We start from the raw sequence: 19,173 nt of genomic DNA on the forward strand, positions 1-19,173 counted from the left end.
TTTTCCCACTACTGCAAGTGGGTAAGACACCTGGCTACACTTTCTGTGGGTTTGTCTTCTCAGTGCATGGCAGAGGCTAGCCCCTTGGCTTCGTGCTGTCTGTCAGAGTGTGTGGGGTGTCCTCCAGGCTGCAGCATGCCAGTCTCTGGCTTTCAGCTCTCCTAGAGAACAGTTAGCTTAAGCAGAGCCCAGGTCTGTGAGTTCTGACCCTACCCACTCGGGACAGTAGACACCTGCTGGTGTGTGCTGCATTCTACCACGGCAGGAGGGAGCCACAGACAGAGACCACAGCTTTCCAGAAGCTGAAAATGTGCTCAGCACTGGTGCCTCCCTCCCCTGCTGAAGACCAACAAGTGACCGGCTTTCCAGTTTTTCCACTAAGCAAATGTCACACTTGTAATCAGATAAAGTGACCGTGGAGCTGGGCGGAAACACGTGGCTCAGTGAAAACAGCCAGGTGTGGAGGAATCCTGCTGGGCTGGGCCTGGAGCCCATGTTAGGGTGCTTGTCTCTGGGAGCTGAAGCCCTTGATCTCCCAGCATCACAAGAAAAAGAAAAGGAGGAAGAGGAGGGAGGAGGAGAAGGAGAAGAAAGGAGACACATAGACATTAATTAGGTCTAGTGATCGGGCTCAGTGGGAAAGGGACCTGCTCCCACACTTCCACAGACCTGACAACCTGGGTTTGATCCCTAGAACCCATGATGGAAGGAATAATTCCTGAGAGTTGTTCTCTGACCTCCACCCACGTGGCATGGCATCTGTACTTACAGGCAGAATCACACACACAGCACACACTAACAGTAAAGGAAAGAGATCAGTGAAACGAAGAGTGCGAATGGACTGAGGGTCCCTGAGGGAGGGCTGGCTTGTGGGGAAGGATTGCGACAGAAATCAGTGGTCTCCCTAGTGACCTGTGTTCCTCAGAGGCTGGAAATCCGGCAGCTGTTAACATGAAGCCAGACCCTCACTTCATGGGTGTTTATTATTTTTTCCCCGTACTTTGCTTTTTGTCTGAAAATGGTGATAAAATGCTTTTACACTTTGAGCAAAAAGATTTTTTTTTCCTTTGAGGTAAATCTCATACTGTAGTCTAGGCTGACCTGGTGTACTCCCTGTAGCCAAGGCTAGTCTCAGCTTCCCGAGTTCCAGAATTACAGATGTATGCTGCTACCCAACCTGACCCCCACAGTGATGAATGTCAATTTAAAAGTGGAATGGAGCCGGGCAGTGGTGGTGCACGCCTTTAATCCCAGCACTCGGGAGGCAGAGGCAGGCGGATCTCTGTGAGTTCGAGGCCAGCCTGGGCTACCAAGTGAGTTCCAGGAAAGGCGCAAAGCTACACAGAGAAACTCTGTGTCTCAAAAATAAATAAATAAATAAATAAATAAATAAATAAATAAATAAATAAATAAATAAATAAATAAAAGTGGAATGGAGGGGTTGGGGATTTAGCTCAGTGGTAGAGTGCTTGTCTAGCAAGCACAAGGCCCTGAGTTCGGTCCTCAGCTCTGGGAAAAAAAAAAAAAAGTTGAGTGGAGACCAGCTTTCCCTGGTATTGAGTGTGGGGCTCTCAGGGGGCCTGGTTGGCACAGGCTCATAGGTGAATTATTATACTAAAATTAAAAAAATATATATTTTGTGTGTATGTCTGGGACAGAAAAGGGTGTCAGGTCTTCTGGAAATGGAGTTTTGAGCTACCATGTGGGTGCGGGGAGTTGAACCCATGACCTTTGGAAGAGCAGCCAGCACTGTGAACCACTGAGGCTTCTCTCAGGCCCCTCACAAGTGAATTATGACGTCAGTGAATGAGCACCTTCGCTCTCCTGCTCTGCAGTCTGTCTTGGTCCAGCCCCTGCGGTAATCTCGATTTCTTCTCCTTTTCTAACTCCCCACCTGTCTTGTTGAGGTTCAGCAAACTGATTTATTATACGAACTATCCCTGGTTCAGATACATCATGGTCTAGTTCAAGAACACCCTAACAAATTCAATTAGGGCTCCAGTGCCTCTGCTGCTGAGGCCCATCATTTATCTCAGCCTTTCTGGCTATGCCAGCACATCGGCCAGCATCTTTGAAAAATAGTCTCCTGGAGCAGAAGAGCCTCTTCCTCATGGCTGATGGCCTCTGGCCCTCAGGCCCATACGATTGGGTCTCCTTTCTTCGAGAGGATCCGAGGATCTTCCTTTTTTATCCAGTCAGCTAACCTAACTGGCCTGGTGGGAGCCTCCTGCCTTGTCCAGCATTAATGTTGGACTGCAGAGGTCTTTGGACTTGGGAGTTCAAGTGCTTGAGTCTAAGACTCTGAAGACATTAAAATGTAAACCCATGACCCCCCTGGGTCTCAGTGGTTAGGTTTTAATTTTTGTTTTTGTTTAAGCCTCCCTCTCTCTCCCTCTGTGAGCTAGACTTTCCCTGTATTCTAGTACCTCTGGGCTTTTTCCTGTCCTTTTCCTCTGCCCAGGAAGTGCCAGGAACACACTGGCACAGCCTTTCAGGGTAATGCTTCTGTGGCAGCATATGGGATGAATCACTTAGTAATCTTCCAGAGAGGTCCAGGGAGTCGACATTCTCACAGCTGAAAGGGCCAGAATGTCCAGAACTTAGACTCACAGGGGAGAAGATTCCCTCTGAACTAAAAGAAACAGTGTGGACACTTTGTTGGAAACTGTCACGATGATATCTAACATCTCCTATGCTGCTCTAAAAAGTAAGAATGATATCATGTGGAAAGGATTGGCCGGCCCACATTCTTATTTGAAAGCATCTTACGGATTTCCTCTGTCACAAGAAACAGAAATCTGGGTGAATTTGGCTGGAGAGATGGCTCAGTGATTAAGAGCATTCACTGTTCTCATAGAGCGAGTGCCTGGGCTCACAACTATCTTTAACTCAAGTTCCAGAGGATCTTATGCCCTCTTCCGGCCTCTGAGGGCACTACATGCACGTGGCACATACATGCTCACACAGGCACACACACAGGCACACATGCAGGCACATGAATAAAAATGAGTAAGTCTCAGAAAGAGACTTGGTTCTGTTTCCTAAACACTGGGTGAAGATTAAACTGTACACAGAGAGGGAGGAAGCGAGCCAGGGTCTCCTGGCAGCATGTGCTGGGTTGAGTTCTCCTGTGTGCGGCCCCACCCACAGCCTGCTCACCGCCCACCGGGAGCTGAGCCAAAGCCTCTCACCACTGTCAGGATTGCTTGGTTTGTGTCTTGTAAAGGTGGCGCCTCCAGAAGCCACTAGGACAGAAAGGCACACAAAGGCACACAAAGGCGCACGGTTTACAGGGAGACCGCTCTCCCTGAGGCCTGCCCCGCTCTGCAGCCTGGCCACCAAAGCACTGCTGCTGGTGTGTCCCTTGTATCATAGATACAAATATGTGAGCACGCCTTAATTTTAATAGTTTTACAAAATCTACGGAGTCCTTACAGTTTTGCATCTGTGAGATTATTCTCGGTTGTCAGGTTGACCACATCTGGAGTCAACTAAACCCAAATGCTGGGTACACCTGTGAGGGCCCCCCCCCTTGTTTTCTTTCCTCTTTTTTTTTTGAGGGGGGGGCTCTGGCTTTTTTTTTTTTTTTTTTTTTTTTTTTTTTTTTTTTTTTTTGAGACAGGTTTTCTCTGTATAGCCTTGACTGTCCTGGAACTTGCTCTGTAGACCTCAAACTCAGAGATCTGCCTGCTTCTGCCTCTGCATGTACCACCTCTGCCTAGCTGCAACTTTTTTTAAGTTAAATCATTTGAAGTGAGAAGACCCACTTAAATTCTTCTCTCATACAATGCATCCTGACTGCAGCATCCCCTCCCTCCACTCTCCCCAGATCCCCCCCACCACTTCCTCTCTTCCCCAGATCCACTGTTTTTCTGTTTCACTTCAGAAAAGAGCAGGCCTCCCAAGAACATAACAAGATGCAATAAGACCAGGCACAAAGCCTCATATCAAGGCTGGATGAGGCCACCCAGTAGGAGGAAAAAGATCCCAAGAGCAGGCAGCAGAGTCAGAGACAGCCCACTCACTCCCAGTTAAGAGTCGCACAAACACCCCAAGCTAAACAACCATAGCACAGGACCTAGGGCGGACCTGTGCATGCTCTCTGATTGTGTCTTCAGTCTCTGGGAGCCCCAGGAGCCCTACCTAGTCACCTCTGTGGGTCGTGTCCTCAACCCCTCTGGCTCCTACAATCCTTCCTCCCCTCTTCCTTGGGATCTCTGAGCTCTGCCTAATGTGTGGGTGTGGCTCTCTGCCACCGCTCCCATCAGTGCTGGGGGAAGCCTCTCTGAGGACAGTTGGGCCAGGCAGGTCTGTGAGTGTAGCAGAATGTCCTCAGGAGTCACGCCGTTGACTTTTTGTTGTTTTGGGGTTTGGTTGGTTGGTTGGTTGGTTGGTTGGTTGGTTGGTTGGGTTTTGTCAGTGGTGTTTGGTTTTACCCTAGTTCCCTAAACCATCCACCTTCCGGTTCCTGGACATCCAGGCAGTGTCAGCCATGGGCTCCCTCCTGTGGCTTGGGCCTCACGTTAGACCGGTCATTGGTCGGCCGCTCCCCAAAGCTCTGAGCCACCATTGCCCCAGCACATACTGCAGGCCAGACAGGTGTGGGTTGAAGGTTTTATGCCTGGTTTGGTGTCCTGGTCCCACCACTGGAGCCTTGCCAAGTACCTGAAGATGGTTGGTTGAGGCTCCATATCCTCCATGACTAGGAATCTTCCCTGTAGTCACCTGCATAGGTTCCAGGAGTTTCCACTGTACTAGGTTTCCACATCTCCCCCTAGATCCCCCCCTGTTCCAGCTGTCTCTCCCTGTACTCACTCCCTCCCTCCGTCCCTCCCCCACCTGATCCTTCCTGTTCCCATCACCACCCATGTAGCTCGCATTCTAATTGGTCTGAATAATAAAAACCCAGAGCCGGATATCAGGTGAAAGCTGAAAGATGAGAGAAGCTGAACAGCAGCCACTAGGAAGACTTCTTACCTCAAGGAATCCTCAGACTGAAAGAGTGAGCTCCTGTCTCCACCCACCTGATATTCCTGTCTCCACCTCCCTAGTGCTGGGATTAAAGGCGTGTGCCACCATGGCCTGGCCTCTATGGTTAACTAATGGCTAGCTCTGCCCTCTGATCTTCAGGCAAGCTTTATTTGTTAGAGAGCAAACAAAATATCACCACACACCCACACCCAGTCCATCTGAAAAATGGATTTCTCCTTCCCAGGGAGATCCATGCATGCCCCCTAGATCCCTCCTTGTTGCTTAGCCTCTCTGGGTCTGTGGACTGTAGCATGGTTGTCCTTTACTTTATGTCTAATGTCCACTTAGAAGTGAGTACAGACCATGTCTGCCTCTCTGGGTCTGTGGACTGTAGCATGGTTGTCCTTTACTTTATGTCTAATGTCCACTTAGAAGTGAGTACAGACCATGTCTGCCTTTCTGGGTCTGGATTGCCTCTCTTGGGATCATTTTTTTTTCAGGTCCATCCGTTTGCCTGCAGATTTCATGAATTCATTTTTTCCTAATAGCTGGGTAATACCCCATTGTGTAATATGCCACATTTTTTTTTATGCATTCTTCAGTTGAGTGACATCCAGGTTGTTTCCACTTTCTGGCTGTTACAAATAAAGCTGCTGAGACCTAGTTGAGCAAGTGTCCTTGTGGTGGGACAGAGTACCTCTTGGTACATGCCCAGGAGTGGTGTAGCTGGGTCTTGAGGTAGATTGAGACCTAGTTTTCTGGGGAATCACCCACCATAGTGATTTCCATAGTGGCTGTACAAGTTTGCACTTCCACCAGCAATGGAGGGGTTTCCCCTTGCTCCACATCCTCACCATCGTGAGTTGTGACTTGTGTTATTGGTCTTAGTCATGCTGACAGGTGTAAGATGGAATCTCAAAGTAGTTTTGATTTGCATTTCCCTTCTGGTTAAGGATGTTGAACATTTCTTTGTTTCTCAGCCTTTTGATATTCCTCTGCTGAGAATGCGGGAAGGTCTGCCTCCAGTCTGGTCCACACCTGCCGCTGGCGGCCTGTAAAGGGTGTGGAAGAAGGGAGCTTGCTCTCTCGGCCTGCTTGTTCTTGCTCTGGTGAGCAAGTCCATTCCTTCACTGACGTTAGAGTCTGCTCAAGACCAGCTGAGACATCCAGCCGTGTGGACTGAACTACTGGATTCTTGGCCCTCCAGTTGGTAGACAGCTGTTGTGGACTAGCTGGGGCACAGCCTGTAGCCATTCTAATCCATCCCTTCCTTTATGTGTAGACTCATGTTCCTCTAGAGAGTACTGAATAACACCGCGTCTTCTGCAGTTAAGTAGGCATTTACTTCATGTCTGTGGGACAGACTGGTCTTGGTCTTGTAAGATGATTGTGCTTTATTTAACTAGCTCCTGCTGATAGAGATCTATTTTCTTTTAAAAGTCAATTCAGGTCATTTATAGTTATCAGAATAACTAACATTTGGTCTGAGTTTTCTTTTCAATCTTTAAAAAAAAATCTTTCATTGGACAATGGTGGCGCATGCCTTTAATCCCAGCACTTGGGAGATAGAGGCAGGTGGATCTCTGAGTTCGAGGCCAGCCTGGTCTACAGAGCGAATTCCAGGACAGCCAGAACTACACAGGGAAACCCTGTCTCAAAAAAATAAATAAGAAAACAAAATTCATATTATGGACTAGACTGTGCCTACATGTATATAATCTAGTCATTTGGAAATTGTATGTGTTCTAGTAATTGTTACTCTTTTTTGATTATAATTATTTATTTATTGTGTATGTGCGTGGGTGTGAACATGTCAAGATACATGTGTGGACTAAGAGGACAATTTACAGAAATTGGTTCTCTCTTTCCATCTGCAAGTCCTGGGCTTGAACTCAGGTCCTCAGGCTTGACAGCAGGTGCCTTTCTTTATCTGATCCGTCTTGAAAATTTAGGTCGTTTTTATTGTGACATATTACATCACAGAAAAGTACATGAAACACAGATGTGTGGTGTAATGGCCTGATGGATAACCAACATGAACAGAAGTATTCACTTCTCAGAAGCCCCTGGTTTTCTTTTTTGTCCCCTACACCTCCCTTCCGTAGAGAGCCACATCCTTTTTTGTTAGCCGTTCCTTTGTGTTTGAGACTATGTGGTCCTGGCTAGCCTGGGACTCACTCTGTAGACTAGGCTGGGCTTCAGTTCACAGAGATACACCTGCCTCTGCCTCCCAAGTTCTGGGATTAAAGGCCTGGGCCACACCCAGAAGGGAAAGATACAGTGTTCACTCTGTAGACCTAGCTTTCGCTCAGACGCTTAGAGATGGAGTCACATTGTTACTCCCAGGCTTATTTCCTAGTGTCACTGGTACATGATGTTCTATTAACATGTTATGGTTTATTCCATAGTCAGTGTAGGGGGACGTTTAAGGTGTTTCTCCTTGGAGATTCAGAAGAACCACGGCTTTAGAAGAGTTTTAGATAGGCCTCCTGATACACATGCCTGTGCATTTTTCTTAAGGTAGGTATTTGGGGAGAGGGGTCTGGAGAGATGGTGCAGAAGTTCCCAGCACCTACACGGTGCCCTACAACTGTCTGTAAATTAAATTCCAAAGGATCCAGTTCCCTTTTCTGGCTGCCTTAGGCACCAGGCACCTAAGTGGTGTACAGACAGAGATGCAGGCAAAACGCCCATGCATATAAACATTTTTTTTTTTTTTTTGAGACAGCATCTCTCAGTGTATCTCTGGCTGGCCTAGAACTCTATGTAGACCAGGCTGACCTCAAAGTCACAGAGATCCACCTGCCTCTGCCTCCTGAGTGCTGGAGTTAAAGGGGTGTGCCAGCACACCTGGCCAACAGCTTTATTTTTAAAGATAGCTATTTGGGAGTGAAAGTACTGGTTTTAGGTTATACATCTCTCATTTCTCCTGGAGATGGCCACATTGTGGTACTGTTGGCATTGCTTTTTAGCAGAACTGGAGTTTATGGAAAAGAGGTTTTTAACGTCTAAGCAGTTCTCTTTTTTTTTTTGTTTTTTTCGAGACAGGGTTTCTCTGTGTAGCTTTGCGCCTTTCCTGGAACTCACTTGGTAGCTCAGGCTGGCCTTGAACTCACAGAGATCCGCCTGGCTCTGCCTCCCAAGTGCTGGGATTAAAGGCGTGCACCACCACCGCCCGGCTTTAAGCAGATCTTAATAGAGGTGCTATGTAGGCTTCCCCCTTCGGAACATCAGCTCCTGGAGCCAGGGGGTCCTTAAAACTCTGGGAGGTACACAGTTTACAAACTCTCTCAAAAGGTAAGAAAGTTGCAGGATTCACAATCCCGCTCCCCACGCTTACGAAAACAGTAAGCTATGGCCAGGAAAAGGGAAGTGTCTCCAGTTGGGCAGCCTGGGAGTTGCGCAGAGCTCTGCAGGTATGCACTTTCATGAGGGGTCCATGCTAGCGTGGCTTTCCGTGACGCCACAGCCCTTGAGCCACCATGCTTCTGTGAGTAACGCCGGGCAGCTAGCTCACCCGCTCGCTTGGACTTGGGTGGGATGGTTCCCTTGGGTCGGGTTGATGTCCTGTCCGGGGAGAAGGGCTGTTCATCATTCCCATCTTCCAGGAAAAGTCACACCACGGAAGTGCCTGGGGAAGCATGACCCACTCTTCTCTAGAGGTCGGCTTCAGAGTCCTCGCTGTACAGTGAAAAGGTGGCCTCTGAGGAATCCAGTACTATTGCAGGGCCACAGCGGGAATGGCCGATAGCACAGGAGTTGGAGCTCTGCCTTCCCTGGCTCTACAGCCTGCAGTCTCTCCTGCCCCCTCCTTTATTTGATTTACTGTTACCGTGTGTTGGGGAATGGGTGCCGTGGAGCATGTGCAGTCAAAGGACCTTTCCGGGGGTGCCTCTGTCTCCCACCTTCTTGTCCTGCCCTGCTGTGTATCCCTGGCTGGCTGGCCTGTGACCCTCCAGGCGGTTCTCTTGTCTTCTCCCCTCTCGCCGCCGTGAGAATACTGGGATTGCAGACGCACCACCACTCACCAACTTAGACTGATCGTTGGGGGTGGACAGCAGGCACTTTCCAGCCAAGGCGTCTCACTGGGCAGGCCATGCGGCTTTTCCTAAAGACAGGACTGCCTGCTGGTCAGGAACGCTGCGGCACTGGGACTTCCCCCGGGAAAAGGAGCGTTGTTCAGGGTGGTCTCGAAGGGCAGGCTCCTGTCTTTTGGAAGGACTTGGGTGTCATTTTTTTGGAAGCAGGCTACTCTTCCAAGTCCGAGAGCTCAGTGTGACATCAGGTTCTCAGCTGGCACATTTAGCGTCCTCACTAACTTATGTCCTCCCCTGCTTTTAGCATTCAGCCCGTGTATGGAGCTCAGCACCCGCCTCTGGATCCTCGGCTCACTAAAAAGTAAGTCAAGACCTTGTCCCTCACTGTCTTCTCCCTCACCCGCTGCCGCCTCCTCTAGGTGCTGAGGTGATGTTTCCTGTCTGGCCTTTCCAGCTGCTTCTCTGCCCTGGGTGGACCAGGAGCAATCTTCTCCCTCTGAAGATTCTCGTTGTGTATTAGCTTCGAATTCACGGCGATCCACCTCCCTCTGCCTCCATAGTGCTGGAATTTTAAAGGCGTGCGCCACTATCCTGGCCAAAGGAGCAGTTTTTTGAAAAATTAATTTGTATGTATGTGTGTTTGCCTGAGTTTATGTATATGCACCTTGTGGGTACATGAGAAAGCTGGATCCTCTGGAACTGGAGTTGCAGGCAATTGTGAGCCACCATGTGGGTGCTGGGAACTGCACTCAGTTCCTCTACAAAAGCAAGTGTTCTTAACCTCTAAGCCACCTCTCCAGCCCCATGAAGGGGTGATTCTTGAGACAGGATCTTACTGTGTATTGTAAGCCAAGCTGGTTTTGCAGTCTGATCCTTTTGAGGCCTTCCTGCCTCAGCCTTCCAAGAGCTAAGACTATGGGCATGCACCAACATATGCCTTAAGCTCCTCCCTTTCTCCCTTTCCCCCTTCCCTCACCTCCTGTCTAGGGCCTTGCACATAATAGGCCAGCACTCCGATGCTCAGACACTCCCCCTCTCTGCCCCCCCACTTTGTTTTCTATGATGGTTGTGTAACATTGCCACTACATACAGTGAATTCTGTTTCCTCTGGGCTCTGTTGCATTGACTATGTAGCAGGCTGCTTGTCCTCTTGTGCAAGAGCCCTGATTTTATTCAGATGTTGAGTAAGCAGCCATGCTCTTAGGGAAGGTGTTAGCATTGGTTTAAGCCTTAGTTCATAGACCTTTGGTAACCCAGTGACTGGTTTAGGGTGGACTTACCAGTGGGTAGGGTTCATGGAAACTTTTAAAAAGATTTTTATCTTATTTTTAATTGTGTGTGTGTGTGTGTGTGTGTGTGTGTGTGTGTGTGAGAGAGAGAGAGAGAGAGAGAGAGAGAGAGAGAGAGAGAGAGAGAGAGAGCGCAAGTGTGCCCACATAGTCCAGAAGAAGGGATTGGATCCCATGGAATTCTGAAGTCACAGGCAGTGGGGAGCTCCTAGACCTGGGTGAACTCAGATTGTCTGCAAGAGCAGCAGTCACTCTTAGCTGATTCGTCTCTCCAGCCCCATGGGAGCCCTTTTTTAACGAGACAGACAGACAGACATTATGAATGAAATGAAGTCTACAAAGGAGGCACTATTAGCAGCTATTCATCTGCCTCCTGCTTCCTTTTGAACTTGGTAGTGAGGTGAGATGCCCAGGCCTGTGACACATGACTGCAGCTCCCAGGGAAAGGCCAGAGACTGGAGGTGCCCACCCAGTGGCCTGACAGCCTGCGCTGCGTCATTTAAGCATCGCAGTTGAGTGTTGCTACTGTAGCAAAAGCATCCATTAGCTCCCATCCAGCTAGTTTTATAATTGCCTGAGAACCATGTAGTTAACATGTAAGTCCACCATCCACCCATTCTCTAGGCAGTGGGTACACTTTTATGCTCAGATTTTATGTTTGGGTCCTGGTCACTCCCCTTACTGTGCCCATCATCAACTGAGTTTCCACTAATTGATGATGGGCAGATCTTCAGGAATATGACCCTGTCCTAGACTGCCCAGCAAACTCCACTAGCTTTGTTTTCTCACTTGTTAATAATGTAAAGCCCAGGATGCTCCCCCTGGCCGCTGTCAGGTGACTTCACTTGGCTTCAAATCAGAATGAATTGGCTCTGATTAATGGCTTCCCTTTCTCCTGTATGTGCTGGCTCAGTAGTCTCGAACATGGGGGCTCCATGAGTGGAGCACCAGACTGTTTTACAATCCCAGATTGTTGCCGTAAAACATTTATCGCCCTTGTTTTAGTGCCTTTGTTTGGACATTTTGATTGCTTTCTCTGCTCAGCTCCAGACCATCATTAATCACCGCGTGGTTAATCTCCATCATAGTAGAAGCCTCTGCATCCGGTCTTTAATTATCTAAACGGCATGCACACGTTAAGTCATCTCCTGTCCGTGGTGGATACTGACTCCAATTTGCTAAATTATTACTATTAGTGGCAATACTGCCTGCAATAATTTTTATAGCTCAAATAAAACCAGGGTTATTGCTGAGCAGCCCCACCAGCCACTTGCTGGCGCGACAGGCTTCTGAATGACACTGTGGACCAGGTCCCACTCCCAAGTTACAGAACTAGTTCACGTGAAGCCATACGAGGCTACAAGGGGACCGGGATTGTTTGAAAGTCACTTTTCATCAGTTAACCAGTATCATTCTCCGTGTCGTCCTAAACGTGTGTGGACCTTACGTCAACCAAAACAATTCTGTAGGTAGAGCAGCCGTTGCAGTGAAGCTGGGGAGTGTCGTCAAATGATAAAACGGCAGCTATTCTGTGTTCCGAACAGTATAACCCACGGCCACTCTTTCAAGACGTCCTTCACCATGTCTCGCTCAAACGTGTCATTTACTGTGTTTTCTTCTTCTTCTTTTTTTATTCATTTTCTTTCTTTCTTTCTTTTTCTTTTTTCCCTGAGACAGGGTTTCTTTGTGTAGTTTTGGTGCCTGTCCTGGATCTACACCAGGCTGGCCTCGAACTCACAGAGATCTGGGATTAAAGGCGTGTGCCACCGCCGCCCGGCTTTGATCCATTTTCTAAAGATTTGTCTTCTTATGTGTATGAGTGTTTGCCTCTATGAATGTATAGCACCATGTTTTTGTTGTTGTGCCTGGTGGCTGAGGAGGCCAGAAGAGGGTGTCAGAGTCCCTGGAACGGGAGTTCAGATGTTAGTGAGCCACCACGTGGGTGCTGGGAACTGAACCTGGTCCTCTGCTAGAGCATCCAGGGCTCTGAACCATCGAGCGGTCTCTCCCGCCCCAAAGATTTATTATTTATTATTAAAATTGTGTGTGTGTGTGGTGGTGTGTGTGTGTGTGTGTGTGTGTGACTGTGTGTGCATCTGTGTGTGTGTGTAGTGTGACTCTGTGTGTGCGTGTGTGTGTAGTGTGACTCTGTGTGTGTGTGTGGTGTGTGTGTGTATGTGAGAGAGACTGTGTGTGCATCTGTGTGTGGTGTATGTAGTGTGACTCTGTGTGTGTGTGTGTGCGTGTGTGTAGTGTGACTCTGTGTGTGTGTGTGTAGTGTGACTCTGTGTGTGTGTGTGTAGTGTGACTCTGTGTGTGTGTGTGTGTGTGTGTGTGTGTGTGTGTGTGTGTGTGGTGTGTGTGTGTATGTGAGAGAGACTGTGTGTGCATCTGTGTGTGGTGTATGTAGTGTGACTCTGTGTGTGTGTGCGTGTCTGTCTGTGTGTGGTGGTGTGTGTTCATGAGTTCAGGTACCCGAGGAAGTCAGAGGTGTTGGATCCCTTGGGGAGGATATCTTAGAAATGGGACTGTGGCTCTTTGGCACAGTCTGCTCTGCTGTCTAGAGTGGCCCAGCCTCACTGAGGGGTGAGTGAAGGGTTGTAGTGATGTTTTAACCCCACTGTGGTCCAGTTCCCATGTGCTGTAGGCTTTCATATGGCTGCTTCCTTTGTGAGGTCTGAAGTTCATTGTGTTTTAAAAAGGAAAAGAAAAAGCCGAGTAGTGATGGCGCACGCCTTTAATCCCAGACAGGTGGATCTCTGTGAGTTCCAGGCCAGCCTGGTCTACAGAGTGGGTTCTAGGACAGGCACCAAAGCTACACAGAGAAACCCTGTCTCGAAAACAACAACAACTAAGCAAAAGCCCAGACAGAGCACACCAAGCTCAGACATCTTCTGGAGGCTGGCAGAGAAGTCTGGAGTCTCAGAAGTTTCCTTCTGAGACTTAGTGCTGTGTGCGGACAGTTAGCATTACCCCCTCAGCGGCTTACACCCTCCTCTGGCGGCAACTCCACCTTAGGTTGGTGGAACAAACCTAAGTGCTCGGCACCTCAGCGGATTCTACAGTTAAGGCTTAGTTCTCGCTTCTGTGTGTCCAAAGTGGGGTGAGGCAAGAGTGGGGGGCGGGCAGGCTGTGGTCCACCTCGCCACTCAGTGACTCAGGCAAAGGAAGCCCTACCACCTGGAACCTGACAGGGCGCAGTGACCAGGAGGGGGCATGGGGCAGCTACCAGCGTGGCGCGGCTTCCTCACTCTCTTAGCTTTATCAGATGGTTTCATGAGTTCGAGGATGCTGGGAAATAGGAGAGTGTGGAGAGCTGATGACCCGGCTCTCTGCATCTGTGGGATGCTCCTTATAAGCAGCGGCCTTGGGTGGTTTGCTTTGAGTGTGTGCTGGAGTAGTTGGTTATGTTATTATATGACGATGCTAATGAAGGTGGTCAGGTGTGTCACGCTGCTCGGTAATGCCGTCCCCTCTCTTGAAGTTTCATCAAAGAACGGTCAAAGGTCAACTCGGTTCCTCTGAAGAACAAGAAGGCCTCCAGTTTCCATGAGTTTGCCCGGAATACCAGTGACGCTTGGGACATTGGCGACGATGAGGAAGAGGACTTTTCCTCACCTCCTTTCCAAACTCTGAACTCAAAAGTGGCTTTGGCAACTGCGGCCCAAGTCCTGGAAAACCACAGCAAGCTGAGGGTAAAACCCGAACGGTCCCAGTCGACAGCATCAGACGTCCCTGCCAGCTACAAGGTCATAAAGTCCAGCAGTGACGCCCAGCTGTCCCGGAACGCCAGTGAGTCTCTCCTGCCCCCCCATAGCCTCAGCCTCTCAGTAGAGCGCAGCTAGAGAAAAGAAGTTCCTGTGCAGATCTTCATGGGATGATTTAAAACAAACAAACAAACAAAAAACAATAAAAACAAAACCCCCTCAGGCGGGGGAGGATGCCGGCAAGCCTGACTGGTGGCAGGCTGCCCCTGCCCTTCCCACTGGCTCTTTCCCTCCCAGCTCACAGACATTCCCTGCCATCCTCCCCACCCCACCCCCCTTTCCCTGCAGTGGCATCCGCAGCTTTCTGTGATGAGGCTGTTTCACACTGCTCTGGGTCCGGTCAGCTTTACAAATACTGACTAAATGTATTTAAAGATGTCAGTGACTGAGTTCACAGATGGTTCACCTCCTCAGCCCTGGGGAGCAGCTGCCCACTACGGAGGCCTTTTTCCTGTTTCTGTGAATTGTGTGCCGCAGGACCAGGTCACAGCTCCCTGATAGTCACCTACCCGTCAGGTTGGGTGGGCTGGGAGGAAAGACCTATTTTGTTTGGTTCTCTCTCTCTCCTTTTCTCTCTTTCGCCCCAGAACAAGGTTTCTCTGTGTAACAGCTCTGGCTGTCCTGGAACTCACCTTGTAGACCAGGCTGGCCTCAAACTAGCAGAGATCTGCCTGCTTCTACCTCCCGCGTGTTGTGGTTAAAGGCGTGCGCTACCACCAAGCTGTTTTGTTTTTGTAATCTGGGAACCTGGCCTCAGTTACTGTTGGGGGTGATGATGGTTTTGGATGTCTGGGGACTTTCTGTGTACATTTAAAGGCCCGTTGCCGTGCTGAATGCTGCTCCAAAGGGTTTTACTCTGAGCTGGACAAGGACGTGCCCTCATCCTGGTTACAGGTCATGGGCATAAAGGACGGAGGGTGTCAGAGCCCCAGAGGGTGTCCTCCCTCAGGCTCTGGGAGTTCTTTCACAGCTTCAGACCTTGCACGAGGCCAAGCAGCTTGCTGTAGGCTCCTTACCTTAATTCTGTCACTTGCCTTTGCTGAGAGGGCCCAGCTTGAACCCCCAGTGCCAGTCTGAGACAGGCTTTCAGCCTTGATTGACCAGGTGGCTCAAGCTATGGCTGAGGTTCCCAGTGACAGGAAGGCCCCTGCCACGATCCCTGCAGGCTGCTCTGTGCAGCCGGCCCCCCACATGTCCCCCTGTGGAGGTTCCCTCCATGTACATCTGCCTGCACACAGTGGATGCTTGAGATGCCTGCCTGTCTAAGCTTCCCTGCGACTGTTTGCATTTTCTAGGCCCCGTTGTCACCGTGGGCATCCCAGCCAGGTGCCTATGGCAGCTGTTGCGGTCTTCTGGAGTGCTGGCTACTTCCCGTTCAGTGTTCAGTGTTTGCATTGAAGGTCCAGCCATTGAAGAGTGTGGTGCAGCCTTGAGAAGGCAGTCCCTGAAGCCGCTTCTTTTTGTGGCAATTAACTATAAAGAGTGTAGGGGTCAGGCAGCCCCAGGGCATCACCTCTGCCTCCCCAGTTCCTCAGCTTCCCCAGGCTGAGTTCGTTCTTCCGTAAGATAGTTAGAAACTCTTAGCAGATGTTGTAAGGGATCGCGTGAGAGACCCCTGCCGAAATGGTCAGCATGGCACCTTCTACATGGCAAACTGGGTGCCTGCTCATCCTGCACTGTGACTCCCGGCCACCGTCCGATTTAGACCATCTGCAGGAGAACGCAGTGCTCAGCTCGGTTGTTTCCACTGCTCCAGTGGAAACTGGCCGAATCCGAAGCCGGTTCATTTGAGCGGGGATGTGGAGCACGGAAAAACCAGCTCCTCAGCACTGGGTTCCTGATGCCAGCGCTTCCTACCCACCTCGAAGGGCTCCTGGTAGGCTGAGGGCAGGCTACAGAGCTGTAGAGGGCAGTCTGTGTGCTCTGCAGGATCATGGCTTAGCCTTTTGTGCACTCTGTGGTGGGTGGAGGGGAGAAGAGCTCTGCCTGAGGTTGTGTGGCTACCACACTCACCCCGAGGCCCTGAGGAGAGGTCCAGGTTAAGGTGGATCATCTTCCTCGGTTTCTCCACACACATTCTCAGAAGTTCCTGCAGCATCGGGAGCTGCCTGGCCCCCGTCAGCTGGCCACAGCTGGCCTCTGCAGCTGCATGTGCAGCCCCTCTGCTTGGGAGCAGAGCCCTGCCGGGCCTCATCCTCTCGCTGCCCCTCAGCTGGGTCCTCAGGCAGTGCCCTGGAGAAGGCACCATACCACCCAGCCCGAGAAGGCCTGAGGGCGTCCGATCCACGGCCTGCCCACGCAGTTCTCTCTTTTCAAATCCCTCAGGTGACACGTGCCTGAGGAACCCCCTCCACAAACAGCAGTCTCTCCCTCTCCGGCCCATCATCCCCCTTGTCGCCCGGATCTCAGACCAGAATGCCTCTGGGGCCCCTCCGATGACAGTCCGGGAGAAAACCCGCCTAGAAAAGTTCCGTCAGCTCCTTTCTAGCCACAACACCGACTTAGGTGAGTTCCCCGGAGCGCTGGGCGAGGTAGGCTGTGGTGGTGGGAACTCAGAGGACAGAAGCTTCCACCCTCGTCCTTCTTTGACTTTCTAGCAGCCCCCGTCTGGTGCCGGTGCAGAGATGCCCAAGTCTTTAGATAGAAGTCTGTAATCAGAGATAGGGACCAGAGTCAGTAGGGCTGTCACTGGGGTCCCTGTGCAGACCGTGGGGCACCTACTCCAGCTCTGTCTCTGCCGCCTCCAGGGCTTCTCACACCAGTCCACACCACTCCACACTGGGCCAGCGCCACCTGATGCAGACAATGAGAAATGAGTCTTAGCCAGGTCAGGTTGGAGGGATCACAGCAGGACTGTGGCTGTGACAAGTTTATTGAGAGAGCAATCAGACTTTTTCTACCCTTATCAGAAAGAGAATGCAGTGCTGGTTGCCAGGATACAGTGATGTTTGCAGGCTATATAGGGTATACGAGATTCACGTCTCCGACCTGTCAAACTTCTGTATGCTTCTCTGACTTCTAGGAAACAGAGATACACAGGCAGCCTGAATCCTTCACTACCTGAGGGAGTGTCTCGGTCTCTCAGGAACTAAAGGGCACACAGTACCCCAGGAGCCACAGACTGTAACCTGAAACACCTATGATGCATGCCTCTCAAGGCATCCAGGCCAGGCCAACTCCATGATTCCCTGTACACACCCCCAGATTCTCTGAGCCAGTGATTACTGCAGGTGCCCCGGCCTCCTGTTGCTCAGGGCTGAGGTGTGGAACCTTTCCTGGCTTGTCTTAGCAGGCATGCATTGGTGGTAGTGATGATCTTCAGTGGTAGGAGGCATCTGGCCAAGGTTTGTTTTGGGCTTTTGTGGGAAGCCCTGACTCAATGAGGCTGTTTTCTGTGTGTAGATGAATTGAGGAAGTGGAGTTGGCCAGGCGTTCCCAGGGAAGTTCGACCGGTCACCTGGAGACTGCTGTCGGTGAGTTCCACCCACCGTGAGGAGAAGCGTGGGCCTCACACAGCCCTTTGCCTGCCAAAGTTGGTCTGGACACATTGATCTTAGGCCATAGACTTCTCTGGTCCCGCTGCCTGGCACAGCTGTGAGGCTGTGTGCAGAGAGACAGACACATCCTTGAGAGTTTATTCCCACGCCTGCAGGTGAGTGCGTTCCCACGCATATGTGGAGAAGGCCGGGAGCTGGCTCCTGTGGTCACAGTGTCACTTCCTTAACAATGTGGGGAGGGGTGGAGCAGAACAGGAGGACCCCAGCCCTGGCTTAGAGGACGCCTCGACACTCCTGAGTGTTCGAGTCCATTTCCCAGCTCCGAAGAGTCAGCTCCAGGCCTCTCAGGAGCCACACAGGTCTTCTTTCCTCACGCTCAGCAGCACCCCAGCTCCTGCTTTGGGATGCTTGAATTCGAGCCTCTGGAATCTGTTCCTTCATTTAGTGGAGGTTTTCAAAGGCTTGTTTGCCATGTGCATACCCCAGATCAAATGAGCCCCCGCGCCAGGTCTCCAGCCCTCACTATGGAACGCTATATTATACTCAAGACCTTGGAGAGGGGGTCTCATCACTGTTCCCTACGCCTGGTCTCCCAGCTGTGCAGTCAGTACCTCTGCCTCTCCTAGGAAGTTCAAATGCTGCTCAGGGTGAATTTGGTGAGCAGAAAGGGGGCAGGAGACTGGGGGTTGAGAATGGGATCCAGGCTGGCAATGAGACAGAAGCCAGGGTGCCAGCTCTGTCCCAGCCTTTTGACTCCGCTCAGCTGGCCGAGCTGAGGGTTCCCAGTGTTACGCTGGAAAAGAATGTGCAATCTGTACCAAGAAGTGTCACAGAAGTTGCCAGATCCTTCCAGTTCCCTTGGAGGCTGTGACTCGGGTCCAGATTCCTCCCACTGGCCTCCATTTACTGCTCAGCGGTGCCAGCTCTGGGAGCCCCCACGGTGTGAAGTGTGGGGCCAAGGCAATGGGCAGGTTGGGAAAGCTGGCCTCCCTTCGCCTGCCCACCCAGAGTCCACTAACCAGAAGAGGCCGAGCACCAGGTGGCCTGACCCCAAAGGGACCCGCCTCGCCCTCCCGGCGGTCCTTCTTTCTGTTCCTTGGTGGTTTCCCAGCTACTGCTCAGGCGAGAGTGAAAACCCATCCTCTGACGGACAGTGTTGTCTTTAGGGCTATCTCCCGGCAAACACCGAGCGGCGGAAGTTGACCCTGCAGCGGAAGCGGGAGGAGTACTTTGGCTTCATTGAGCAGTATTATGACTCCAGAAATGAGGAGCATCACCAGGATACTTACAGACAGGTATGGCGTCTGTGGTCAGCGCTGGACCTGTCCCCAGCTGAGGTGCCCCTGGAGCCTCTGTCCTGTGTGTTTGGGATTCTCTTCCCTCTTTGCTTTCAGCAGCTCCCACTTTGGCATTTTTAAAACAGAACTTACCATGCACGTGTATGGGTGCAATGTATGTATTTCAATTTTATTCTCATTTTTAACGATGTGCATGTGCGTGCATGTGTGTGGATATGCACATATGAGTGTAGGTGCCCATGGAAGCCAGAAGAGGGTGTTGGATCCTTGGAGCTGGAGTTAGAGACTCTTGTGAGCTGCCTGATGTGGGTCTG

At 50.7% G+C, this 19,173-nt stretch overlaps 1 protein-coding gene across 1 annotated transcript in view; it reads left to right on the forward strand.

Moving 5' to 3' along the window:
• Positions 1 to 19,173, forward strand: part of Tbc1d22b (TBC1 domain family member 22B) — a 58,660-nt gene that overhangs the window by 9,736 nt on the left and 29,751 nt on the right. The window contains exons 2-6 of the mRNA XM_006983079.4: positions 9,313 to 9,369; positions 13,782 to 14,089; positions 16,390 to 16,569; positions 17,467 to 17,537; positions 18,728 to 18,856. Of these exons, the coding sequence (XP_006983141.1) occupies positions 9,313 to 9,369; positions 13,782 to 14,089; positions 16,390 to 16,569; positions 17,467 to 17,537; positions 18,728 to 18,856 (745 nt within the window). The remainder of the gene's footprint in view (positions 1 to 9,312; positions 9,370 to 13,781; positions 14,090 to 16,389; positions 16,570 to 17,466; positions 17,538 to 18,727; positions 18,857 to 19,173) is intronic.

Source organism: Peromyscus maniculatus, chromosome 21, assembly GCF_049852395.1.
Source record: "Peromyscus maniculatus bairdii isolate BWxNUB_F1_BW_parent chromosome 21, HU_Pman_BW_mat_3.1, whole genome shotgun sequence".
NCBI classification, from domain to species: domain Eukaryota; kingdom Metazoa; phylum Chordata; class Mammalia; order Rodentia; family Cricetidae; genus Peromyscus; species Peromyscus maniculatus.